This window comes from Sinocyclocheilus grahami, unplaced genomic scaffold, assembly GCF_001515645.1.
Source record: "Sinocyclocheilus grahami isolate Dianchi unplaced genomic scaffold, SAMN03320097.WGS_v1.1 scaffold1889.1, whole genome shotgun sequence".
Classification (NCBI taxonomy): Eukaryota; Metazoa; Chordata; class Actinopteri; order Cypriniformes; family Cyprinidae; genus Sinocyclocheilus; species Sinocyclocheilus grahami.
In genome coordinates this window covers 44,066-57,245 of record NW_015507068.1, presented here as the reverse complement: position 1 = coordinate 57,245, position 13,180 = coordinate 44,066, and the positions used below count along the sequence as shown (strand labels likewise).

Here is a 13,180-nt window from a genome sequence, read left to right as displayed (position 1 = left end):
AGCTAAGCAATGGTGAGTCGGCACCTAAACTAGAGTTTACAGCAACTTTGTAACTTTTAGATACTGATTTATGTTTTTTGTTGATTAAGATGGCCAATCAATTAAAATGGCTGATGTTTAATGCATGTTGCATTTTCATATCCATGTTATAACAGTGGCGAGCGGTGACTTTTTTAACTGGGTATGCTGAGTGCACCACCCCATCCTCCCACCAAAAAAAATTAACTTCCACAAAATGCACATTGTCTACCTTATTTGTAAATCAAAAATCATTCTCAAATTCTTCTTTGTGAACTCATCTATGACCTTTTCATAGGGATTCTCCCCGTCTATAGCTATGTCTCTGCCTCTAATTAATTATTTTATTCTCAGGGAATAGGATTAAAATCTCTCACCGGATGATGCTACTCCAACAACAGACCATGTAAAATGCCAAAAATAAAAATAATTATATATATATATATATATATATAATATATATATATATATATATAAGTAAAATGCTGCAACGTGCAAACAACAAAAAATATGAAACGGACTTTAACTGTAAGGCAACAAGCATAAGGAAAACAAAGAAAACAATGAAATCCTCAGAATTTTTTAGTACAAATTTTATCACTTTATTAGTTTATTCAAGTATGTAGCCGATAAATGTATATCTTCAACATACATGATCTATACCAAAAATGAAAGAAGTTATGTTTTCAGTGGACTTTAAAATGTTTTATCATTTGATTTACTCAAGTTAGTTTTGCATCAAACACAATATGATATTCGGCAATCGAGATCTGGCAGCAGCAGTGTATTTTTCTGCTTGGGCGAGTGCTAACCGCTTACCACAGCCACATGCCAGCAAACCAACGAGAACAAGCAACAATACTGACGAGTCATAGCAATAGAGCGGAGGCACCAAAGTGAATCTGCTAGCCCGGAAGCTTCCGTAACCAACACAGATTTACAGAAAATTACTGCTGTTTGGCAAATAAATAATTTTACATACTTATTCACAACTACTTATTATGTAAACTTTAAGTTACATGTCAAATGACAAGGGATCAATTTATAATCATGTTTATATTAATTAGCCAGTCCATGACTCAAATGGCTTGGATATGCACAGCTTATATGGACAGAACGCCCTTTTGTTATAAGCCCAAATTCTCAGCACTTTCATGAGATGGAGTTTGTGTGGAGCAGCATTTACTGCAAATCAAGCTTCTCTGAAACACGGAAAACTGAGCTGCGGAAAACTGAGCGGATTATGAGCTGCTAGCATAAATGAACACAGTGACATGCTGCATATTTTTATAAAATTATACTACAAGCTTTACAATTTGATAAACACACTGAATATTGTGTTAATTTATTTGATTGAAAACCATTTACCTCAGTATCTCCAGCTGACAGTTTGGACTCTTCAGTCCAGCAGAGAGCAGCTTCACTCCTGAATCCTGCAGGTCATTGTTACTCAGGTCCAGCTCTCTCAGGACAGAGTTTGAGGATTGTAGAGCTGAAGACACACTCTCACAGGACTGAGCAGTGAGATTACATCCACATAACCTGTGTAAAGAACAAAACAAACAGTAATATAATGACTTCCAGAAAGCTTTGACTGTGGTGATACAGTTGAAGTAAACTCAATAAGCAGTGAATACATAGGATGGTTTTAGCTTTAAGAAAGAATTTAAGGCCATAACACACAATTTAATTGCCTCCATTAGATTTTAAATGTAAGTTTCAGTAATTAAATTCTTCATTAAACATGTCAAAGCAAGGCAGAAAAGGAAGAGTGGATCTTTGTGCTTATTTTAGGCACTTATGTCATTTGTAATGTCGCCTGGCACTTTTTTTTAAGTTTTTGTTTTTTGATATGTTGTTTGTTCACTGTTGTTGTTATAAAACTAAACAATATTGAGAGGACCTCAGAAACAAGATACAACAGGATGAAAAGAACATCAAAATAAGAGTCCCTGAACAGAAACAGAACATCAACCTGACAACACCTGGACAGTTTACCTAATATTTTATATACCAATCATTTTCTTTAATTTATGATACAATTTAGAATAATAAACTGGGTAAAATATGAGTACAGCAAAGAGAAGATGAATGGGACAATGTGACTTGGATTGACGTTATGGGGAAGTTCATCAGCGTTACCGGTGTCTGAAGCACGTGTGCAAACACAACAATACTATTGGCTGATGACAGTCTATGATGCCATCACTGGAGCACCATGAATATAATGATGCAGGCGCACTCACACCATGAGTGCGCCTGCAATGAACATCAGCTTTTTATCTTCAGGAGCTGCTTGTTTGTATGCACATGTAAGAAACACTGCATGCACTCATTACATTGCATTTATGGTAAATAAAACAGTGGGGGCTGTTTCATAAAAGACGCTCAGAAAAGCAGGGATTAAAGTCCAAAATCTGACTTGAAATAATCTAACAAATCAATCGGAGCTAAAGCGGTTCCATAAACCCTATTCGCACGGGATTAGTATTCCCTGGTGACCTCCAGTCATTTGTAATAATTGCGGAGGTTGTTTGTGATCTTAATCCCGTGTGAATCGGCCATGTCTGTAATTTGTAAAGTAAAAATTCCCCCGCAAATGACCTACCATATTTCACCGAACACCGAGGTCCTGTGATAATATGAGTCCAAGGTGAATCGGCATCTCTGTGATTTGGCGGGTCGTATATAATTTTTTCAAGGTTTTTTTATCCTGTGCGCCGTTTTATCCATCTTTCGTGAAAAATGGAGGCTGCATTGGAATGTTTTGATAGTATTTTGGGTGCTGGGTCATAACGCTATACAGGGGCGGTTCTAGGACTTAATTCATCCACAGGGGGGCTGAGCCCTCAGACATACCACTGGATTCAAAGATACAAATTACCTAAATTAATTGAAGTACATACACACAAATATCCATTAAAGTTACAGAAGTTACTTAACTAAGAGCAGCGAGTGATTCTCTCTTTTTCTTTTATTGTTTGATTAACATTATTAACATAAGAAATGCACGGGTCCGTTATATTAATGCACATCCGATATATAACTATTTACGTTCACTTAAGACGTAACCAACTGTTTTCATGTCGATACTCGTCAAGACAGCCATTCAGCCATAATTTTGTACGAATTTGTTCAAGACATGAAAAAGAACTGTTTGGTATTTGCTTAATGTCTGAGAGAAAGCTTTCTGTGTGTGCACGCGCACAGAGACGATCTATGACAGCGCGCGAGTACCGCATTGAGATATATTTCATGCCGTCTTTTGCTTGAATAGCTTAAAATCACTTAAATGTTTAAACTGACAAGCCTTAAAACACATGAGAATTATCAACTTTCTTGAGGAAACAGCAGGCCTGATCGTTCAGATAGTTATAAGGGGGGGCTGAGACGACAGATAGAGGGGCTGAAGCCCACCTAAAACAGGTCTAGAACCTCCCCTGTCGCTACACACCATACAACTATACAATTTGCAGAAAGAGAAATCTGAAAACCATCAGAAGAGCGAAAACAAAAAGAATGATTAGATGGAGATAGATGACATACGTATATAGCAGCATGCAGTAAGAAACATTCATATCTGGGAGATAAGTCAGTAAATTCGAGTGAAATCATAGGCTTCACTTATCCCGTGCGAATGCACCACACGAAATTCAGATGTGCGGGGGTAATTTCAAAATCACACAAGGTCCCCAGATAATACCAGACGGGGGGGGGGGGGGGTAATTTCTAAATCACACAAGGTTCCCAGATAATACTAATCCCGAGCGAATAGGGCTATAAACGACTATTTAAGTTCACGCAATATCACTAGAAACCCACTTGATCTAGGTTCAACGAGTCAAGATCATTTGATGTGCACTCTATTCTTAAACAGCCCTTAATGTCAATTGTGATCAAATTGATCCACCATGACAAACAGCGAATGTATATGAGCTGTTTAATGCATTTGAGATGTTGTGTTTTCCTCAGTGCATAACTGACATGTCACAGTTATATTCTCCATCTGTAAATGTTAGAAAGTCATGCAAATATATCCATTTTGCTGTCAGTACTCAAAAAATAATTTTGAGTAAAATATACATTTTGCTAAAATATTTGTTATTGGACATTAAATGTGCCTTTTGTAGAATTTTAAACCCACATATAAGTGTATTTTTATGCTAGCAGTAACTGTAAATCAAATGTAAGCTAGCTAATACAGCGAATGGATCCGCAAGTCTCACGTCTCGTCAGCCCCGTAACACAGCCCTAATTACTAGCTCAAATGAGTTCCTCTTATCAGTTAAAATGTAATCTGTTTTTTATTATTTATTTTCATTTTTAATTTAGTGATTTTAACTTTTAATTTAGTGTTTTAATGCTTTAAAGAGCAATTTTATATTGTAATATTTGAATGTACTACTAATATATATTACATTCATATATCTTAAAAAATGTAATTAAATCTTGGGCACAATACATTAAATACAGTTGGTTGTAGCCTATATTTTTATTTATTTTATTTATTTAAGTTGCATTTTCTGTATGTTTTTTTTTACTGATAGTGTCAAATAATTGTATGTGAAAGAGTCAGCGGTAAAATCAATGCGTTCCTATTGGTCAGTGTTAGAGGAACTCAGCTTAGCCTGACAGTTAGCCTGCCCTGGACCAGGTTTGTTTCCCAGCATAAGTTGCCACAGTGACTGAGCTTGAGCTATGGTAATTTTGCTTTATGAAACCAAATCAAGTGACAATGAGTCAGACTAATTGAAATAAGCCTGGCCTATTTGGTAAACTTTTTTATGAAACAGCCCCCAGTTCTTGCTTTATTCTATCCAGTGGTATGAGATAATAAAGATAAACATAATAATAGTAATAATTACTGCTGAAATAACAAATGGCAGCTTCTGTCCTGGGCTTCTAGGTGGGCAGTAGAGGCAGATATTCTCAATTAATTTTCCTCCTCTGATGAACACCTTGTGACTTTTGGCAAGACATATGCAAAGCAAGACAGGCCTGAGAGTCTCTGCACAGCATGGGATCTGTCCAGACGCTGCTCAGCAGTGCTGCTGGAGGATGTGTTCTATCCTCTCTGAAGAGGTGTTAAGCAAGGGCTCTTTCTGTCACTTGTTTCAGAGAAAACTCTAAGTACTTATGCATGCCTCTAACACAGGGGTGTCAAACATACGGCCCGCGGGCCAAACAGGGCCTTCAGAGGTGTCCAATCCGGCCCGCAGGATGATTTAAACAATATTATAAAATAACAAATAAAACAATTTTGAAAATTAAATAAAGTGTATTTGCTACAATATTTTACTTTGAATTTAAAGCGGAAACAAATTGCTCATTTATTTACGTTGATATTACGCCTCGGGTTCAGGACACCTAAAATGCGCGTTTTAAAGCGGCGCCAAAATCTCGAGCAGCACGAGGATAATATGATGATAGCTGCGTTGTAACTGATGCTTGTGGGGCAATTTTCTGGTGATTTTAAACATGTCCAAAAGAAGAAATTTGACCTGGAAGGGCGGACAGCCTATTTAAGGAGAAATGGAAAGTAGGGGAGCGCGGGGCACAAAGTAACGCAGGGTAAGTTGTAACACACGTGGTTTAAATATTTCCTCACATGCTAGCATAACCAAATTTACAGCATTTACTAGTTACTATATCAACATTATATAGAGAAAAAAAGTGCACCAAAATTCAAAAGTCTTTTGAAGATATCGCTGAACATTTATTTGACCATAGTAAAATTATATTTCTGGCTTAAGTACATTTATCATCTCAGTTTTTATTACTCATTTAAAATTAGACAAATCTGCTATTATTTTAATCTCCAGTCTGATATTTATCAGTTTAAATAATTTTTTAATGCTTCACTAACTATCAGAAGACAGTAACCAGTTTTAAATTCCAATTGCGCAGATGAGGAATGTTGTAACACTGCGTTACAATGTGCCCTGCCGTGCTATTCTAGGACATTAGCGATGTAATTCACACTATTTACTTTAATACATTTTAATGATAAACATCAGCCGTTTTGAATGAATGAGTCAATGGATCACTCATTAAGACGGAGACTTGCTGCCACCTACTGGCGGCTTTAGTGTCATATTTATTTATCCATGACAGGCTTAAACCAACCAAGGTGCCATCTCAAAAACACACTCTGCAAAATATGGTAATTATCACTATCAAAAAAAAAAGACATTTTGTGTCAATATTGCACACCCCTAAAATAACCAAGCATCTAGTTGTCCTAGATTTTTTTTTATTATATTGTAGTTTGTATGGTTAATATTAATGTAATTGTGAGCAAACTAGGGTTTAACAAAAGGTCATTCGGCCCGCACAAGGGGACATTTTCTCCGATCCGGCCCTCAACCTTAAATGAGTTTGACACCCCTGCTCTAACATTAGCTCTCTATTTTGTTTCTATTCGGTCTACTTGTTTTCTTTTATTTATAATACTTAAAACAACTTGACCCTCTCTGTTCTATTTCTATTTTATCGACTTTTCTGTCTTTTTTTAGAAAAAATCATGACCCTCTAACACTAGCTCTCTCTATTCTATTTCTTTTTCTGTTCTATCTACTTTTTATTTATTATTTAAAAAACAACAACTTGCTATGTGTACTGCGTTAGACTAACGGTGACTTGTCACAGCACTTACATATTGTTGCTCTTTTGTTGATTTGATTGCTTCTATTGTCCTCATTTATAAGTCGCTTTGGATAAAAGTATCTGCTAAATGATTACATGTAAATGTATTCTCCCCTTAGGCTCTTAGGGTCTAAGAGGAAGTAGAATTACGCTCCCCTGTGAATGGGTTGCTTAGTAGGCCATTCTAGTATGACTTAGCACTGAAAAAAATAATAATAATAAAATAAAAACCTCCACACCAAAATTAAAGGGATACCCCAAAATGAAACTTTTGTCATTAATCACTTACCCCCATGTCGTTCCAAACCCATAAAAGCTTCGTTCGTCTTCGGAACACAATTTAAGATATTTTGGATGAAAACCGGGAGGCTTGTGACTGTCCCATAGACTGGCAAGTAAATTACACTGTCAAGATCCAGAAAAGTATGAAAAGCATCATCAGAATAGTCCATCTGCCATCAATGGTTCAACCGTAACGTTATGAAGCGACGAGAATACTTTTTCTGTGTAAAGAAAACAAAAACAACGACTTTATTCAACAATTCGTCTCCTCTACGTCAGCGTAGCACCATTTTGGAGAATATCTGCTGGACGCAAATAATGTACGTTGTTCTGTGTCAGCCGCGCCACACAGTGTTTTCTTTGCACAGAAAAAAAGTATTCTCGTCGTTTCATAAAATTCAGATTGAACCACTGATGGCAGATGGACTATTCTGACGATGTCTTTAATTCTTTTCTGGATATTGACAGTATAATTTACTTGGCAGTCAATGGGACAGTCACAAGCCTCCCGGTTTTCATCCAAAATATCTTAAATTGTGTTCCGAAGATGAACAAAGCTTTTACAGGTTTGGAGCGACACGGGGGTAAGTAATTAATGACAACATTTTCATTTTGGGGTGGAGTATCCCTTTAAGGGTGTTTGTGGGGTGAAAAGAGGCTGTAGCAAGCACCTACATCTGGCTCTAAGGCTGGACTGATTATGTGACTGACACATTTCACTTATGTTTTGCTGAATTCTGTGTACTGATCAGAGTATATTATACATGTTGATTACAATTTGTATATATATATATATATATTTTTTTTTTTCCAAATGTTGTCCCTAACTATAGATTTTCTACACTTTCTTACATGCTGTGTATTTATCTCCTATATTATCTTAGATAACTACCATTTAAATCAATGTATAGCTGCACAGCCTTCATTTGTGACACCACAATAAGCAAACCTGTACAGATTAAAGAACATGAATGATGATCTGACACCAGCTGTGATTAAAGAAATTAAATGTGAACATTTTTCAAGTGCAAATGTCATTCATACAGACCATAAAACAAACATATAAACATAATTAGAAATCGGTTTGCTGTCAGTTTTGACCCCCTCACATTCATTCCTTCATCTTCATCTTCATCTTCCACACTGAGCTCTTCATCATCAGCTCTCACACAGAAACACACAAACCTCCTCAGCTGCTTTAGTAAGTGTGTCTCACACACCTCTCCTGCTCACTGCCAGAAATGTGATTCTCTGATATTTTACCCATTTTGTTGCTTTGGTAAGAAAGCACATGCTAAAATCATAAATGTGATCATGTTTTGAAAGTGCAGTGACTGTTTTCAGTGTTACTCACCGAGCTGATCTGGATTCTTTAACCACAGGTAACAGATTCTGAAGAACTTCATCTGCTGTATGTTGTGCTCCAATAAACTGTTTCAGATCAAACACATCCATCTTCTGCTCTGATGTCAGCAACACATAAACCAGAGCGGACCACTGTGAAGAGGAGAGTTTGGTTTCTCTTATTTCTCCAGATTTCAGATAATCTTGGATCTCCTGCATCAGTGAATCATCACCCAGTTCATTCAGACAGTGGAACAGATTGATGGATTTCTCTGGAGAGCGATTCTCACTGATCTTCTGCTTGATGCACTGAACTGTTTCCTCTTTGTTATAGGAGCAGCATCCTGTCTGTGTCAGTAGTTTTCGTAAGAGAGTCTGATTGGACTCCACTGAGAGACCCAGAAGAAAACGCAGGAAAAGATCCAGGTGTCCATTCTTACTCTTTAAGGCCTTTTTTAAAGCTCTCTGATGCAGCTCAGATAATGAATTATATTTCTTCTGGTTAAAAGGCAATTGACTTTGTTTGGTTTGGTCAAACACATTGATGTTGTTGATTGTAAATCTTTCAATTTGAGTCTGTGGAATTCGGGATTAAATGATTGTGCAGCGATTTGTACAAATACAGACATGTTTGCGAATAAAAATGTTCTGTTCTGCATTAATATATCATAAATTGCTCATGCAAAAAGGAATCCATGCATAAGTGGATCAGGAGACACGCGTGCATTAATTGACGTCTAGTTCGAGTTGATCTTGTTCAGTTCGTTTGGATTTTGAGACTTCATTTTCACAGTTTACAGCATTTCATGTCCCCCACACACACAACTACCAACGAACAAGGCCCAGTGCAATTCATTAATGTGTACACAATTTGAAAAAAAAAAGTGCGTCACTACACTGAAACAAATGCTTTTCAACCGGTGTCTGCAGAGTTAAGAATTAACTGTAAAATGTGCATGTAACGATTAAAATGTGCATTTGCTGATCAGGAAAATGTGCATTTGTGGATCAGGCGACAAGCGTACATTCATTCACGCCTCTGTGATTTGTTATAACAGTGCAATTCAGTACACCTACAATGATTGCGGGATGAACAAATAAATGTTCCTCAAAACACTGTTGTATCATTATATGATAGACTTTAACATGATTTTCTAATGATTTTGATCATGTTGTAGAGATTTTTAATGTTGGTAATTTAGAGTCCTTAGAAATTAATGTATGTATGTAATGTATGATAAATATTTATTTAAATTTGTCAGCGTTCTCTTTTTATAAATTACAGAGCCCAGTGATTCTTGAGATCAGAAAGGTAATAAAAATGTTAGAACAATGTTGTCTAGTGGTATATTTTCACTGCAAAACAACACCGCCACAAAATCAGTCACTGTAGGCTGCAAAAGTCAGAAAAAAGTCCAGAATAATTCTGGAGGGACTGACTAACTTACTGCTTACTGTCCAGTACACAGTGCATCCTGCCTACTATTTTGTTTTTTAAAGAAAAGTGTGTGTCAGTATACAATAAGCAACAAATAATGTTTCAGAGTAGTATGCTACAGTGATGTCACATGACAAACACTGATTCAGCACAGCTGTCGAGGCTGTTACCTTACAAATAAATGTGCTAACTATTCTTTTTACAAAGTCTTGTTAATAAGGGTTCATACTTGTAAACAACTGCTTCAGGTTTTACTCCCTATGCCACTGATACTTCAGGTGAATGTGCATCTTTTGTAGTGCTGTTTCTACCAACTAGACATTGGTGGGCGGTGTTAATGTAAATATCCTCTGCCAAAAAATTGGGATATTTGCACTTAGAGTAAATAGACACTCCATTTCTTTTTAAAGATTGAAGTCTGTTTACATAATTGAAATATTATTTTTATTTATATATTATGTTTTTAAATATTATTTTACTGCAATATTATTATTATGTAATACCTTTGCATTATTTAATATCTTTGCAGATTCTGGGAAATATAGAAGATCATCTGGGTATTCGATGTGTACAGAAAGTTTGCATACTATGCACAGTATACACAGTGTTGGGAAGGTTACTTTGGAAATGTAATAGGTTACAGATTACAAGTTAACCTTTTTAAATTGTAATAGTAGTGTAACTTTTTCAATTACTTTAATGAAGTAATGTAACTGATTACTTTTGATTACTTTTCTAAATTTCTAATGAATGTTTATTTGCAACAGTTAATCATTTTCAAACATTTACAGCATGCAGGGTTAACCTTACAGTAGTGCTCAACACTGTCAGACTTCCAAAATCCTTCATCACTTGAATTAAGATGATCAAATTTGAACACATCCACCACAAAATCAGACTCAGTTCTCCCCTGAACTGCACCTTCTCTTCCATTTTTCTTTTCAGTCTCTTTATTTTGCTCTGATATCTATCTCTCACATGACATTAATACTCAAGATTTAACAAAACTATACTTTCTAAATTGCCTACATGTCAAAATTAGTACATCACTACAATATCTTTACAGAAAAAATCCCAATGCTGAATATGAGTCATGTTTTTTCCTTACAAAAATTAGCCATGCTTTTATTGTAGTAAAAGTACAGTAACCAAGTTTTTTTTTTTTTGGCAAATGGATTACCATTTGTATTTATTTTTACTACAAATTCCACGGTTAAACTATGGCTAGTGTAGCAAAACCATGGTTAATTTGTGGTTACCATGGTTTAACAATAGTAACCATTGTCTTTGGATTATAGTAAAATCATTGTTAATTATCGTAAGGGTTGTGTTGATGTCGTCTGCCCTAGCTCCCCCTAAACCTATTATAAAATATGATTATTTGTCTGCTAAATGACTACTGTAACATTACAATAGATAATAATGATGTCCTTTATACAGTATTTTGAGTGATGACCGATGAGCAATGAGCTGCTGCTGCTTAACTAAGTAAACAAAGACAAAACTACAATAGCATATTTACAGAAGAAACTGACCTGCACTTGAAACCCTGAACAGTAGTTTTGATTTCTGATTTCCACAGACACGCAGAACGTGCAGTATCTTCAGTGAGATTGTATTAGTTGTTTGTCTGATTTTGACACTGGTGACAAACATTATGAAAATTCGATGATATCAAAAGTTTTTATATCATAAACATCTTATTAAAAGCAAAAATAACAATTGTGATATATATCGTTATTGTGAAATAAAACTACTTATATCATGATATAAGATTTTGGTCATATCGTCCACCACTATTTGATCTCTAAATGGAGAGACAAACAATCACACAAACTAAGTTAAGCTAACAGCCTTTATCCGCCTTGTTTTGGAAGTAAGCTGTTTTCTGTGAATGAGTGAGACTTCTGATGCTTCAGCCGCTGCAGTTAAATACTAGAAGAACAGAAAAAACTGCGCTACAAACCAGTGTCCATGCTTATAATAATGAATTATGTAAAATAATTAGATAAATCGAGCAGCATAACGTAGTGTTTTGGTACTGCTAAATAACCGGAAGTCTCGCGCGTTCTTACATTAATAATAAGGCGCATATTTCAGCTGAATATCAGTTAGAGAAATAGACTATAAACTGCCTTCTCTCAAATACATAAGGTTAGACATATATTTGAACACAAATGCTGTTTAGAGTTTTGAAGAATCGAATTCAGCACGAAACACACAAGAAACTTTGTTAATTTGCTTTCGGGTGAAAAATATCATACATATAATTCACATTCCCATCCGGTAACTACACACAAACTCCTGCTTTAGCATTTATAAGAGATTCTGTTAAAGATTTAAAGATATTCTGTATTGTTAATCATCGATTCTGTCTGTTTAAAATGGCCACATCTTCTTCTTCTTCTTCTTGGTGTTTAATGGTGGATGGCATACAACTTTTAGGTGCATTACCACCACCTACTGATTAGGAGTGTGGATCAGGACCGTACTCTTCACTAAATTCTATTATATAATCCCGTGTCCTTTAAATAACGCATTAAAAATGGAAAGTTTTTATCCCCCGATTTATTCCCCAAAATGTTCATCAAATTAAATTTTTCTTTATTTTCCTTGAGGACATCAATCAGTATCTTTCTTTCCTTTCCGTATCTTGGACACTTCATTATAACATGCTCTACATTTTCCTCCATATTACAATATTCACATTTTCCAGTTTCATGTCTCCCCATTCTCTTTAAACTGCTATTAAGAGCAGTATGGCCAAATCTAAGCCTTGAGATTATAGTTTCCTCACGTCTATTTCTTCCTGTTACTCTGTACTTACCAACAATTCTTTGAATGCTATAAAACCATCTCCCTGTTCTTTCTTCTTCCCAATATTTCTGCCATCTATTCTTCACATGTTGCTTGATTACACACTTAATTTCCCTCTTACCATACTTTATCTGCATATCTATGTCTACTTTCTGTGTTGCTTCCTTTGCATATTCATCTGCTAACTCATTTCCTTTTACTCCCACATGCGCTGGTACCCAACAGAAAGCTACAGAAATTCCCATCATCTGGATCCTATATATTGTTTGAAGAATCTCAATCATTATATCTGCTCTGCTCTCTGAATGACATGTTTTAATTGTAATTAAAGATGAACTTGAATCAGAACATATGAGTGTCCGCATTGGCTTATGTTCCTCCACCCATTGCAATGCCAGTAAAATTGCAACCATTTCACCTGTGTAAATTGACAAATTATCTGTGATTCTTTTACTGACTTTCACATTAAATTCTGGGATACTAAATGCCACACCTACTTTGTCTTCCATATTTTTCGATGCATCAGAATATATTTGAACATAACCATAATAATTTCCATGAATGTACTTATGTGCTATTTGAGCATTTGATTTGAACTTACCCTTATTTTCCTCACTTAACAATGTCACATCTACC

The 13,180-nt window shown here is 35.6% G+C and overlaps 1 protein-coding gene across 1 annotated transcript in view; it reads right to left on the bottom strand.

The window, feature by feature from the left end:
- Positions 1-1,200: 1,200 nt before the first annotated feature.
- LOC107573197 (protein NLRC3-like) overlaps positions 1,201-13,180 on the bottom strand; it is a 13,692-nt gene continuing 1,712 nt past the window's right edge. Inside the window, exons 2-4 of the mRNA XM_016259644.1 lie at positions 8,300-8,865; positions 1,529-1,560; positions 1,201-1,250 (exon numbers count right to left, since the gene is read on the bottom strand). Coding sequence (XP_016115130.1) covers positions 1,201-1,250; positions 1,529-1,560; positions 8,300-8,865 — 648 coding nt within the window. The remainder of the gene's footprint in view (positions 1,251-1,528; positions 1,561-8,299; positions 8,866-13,180) is intronic.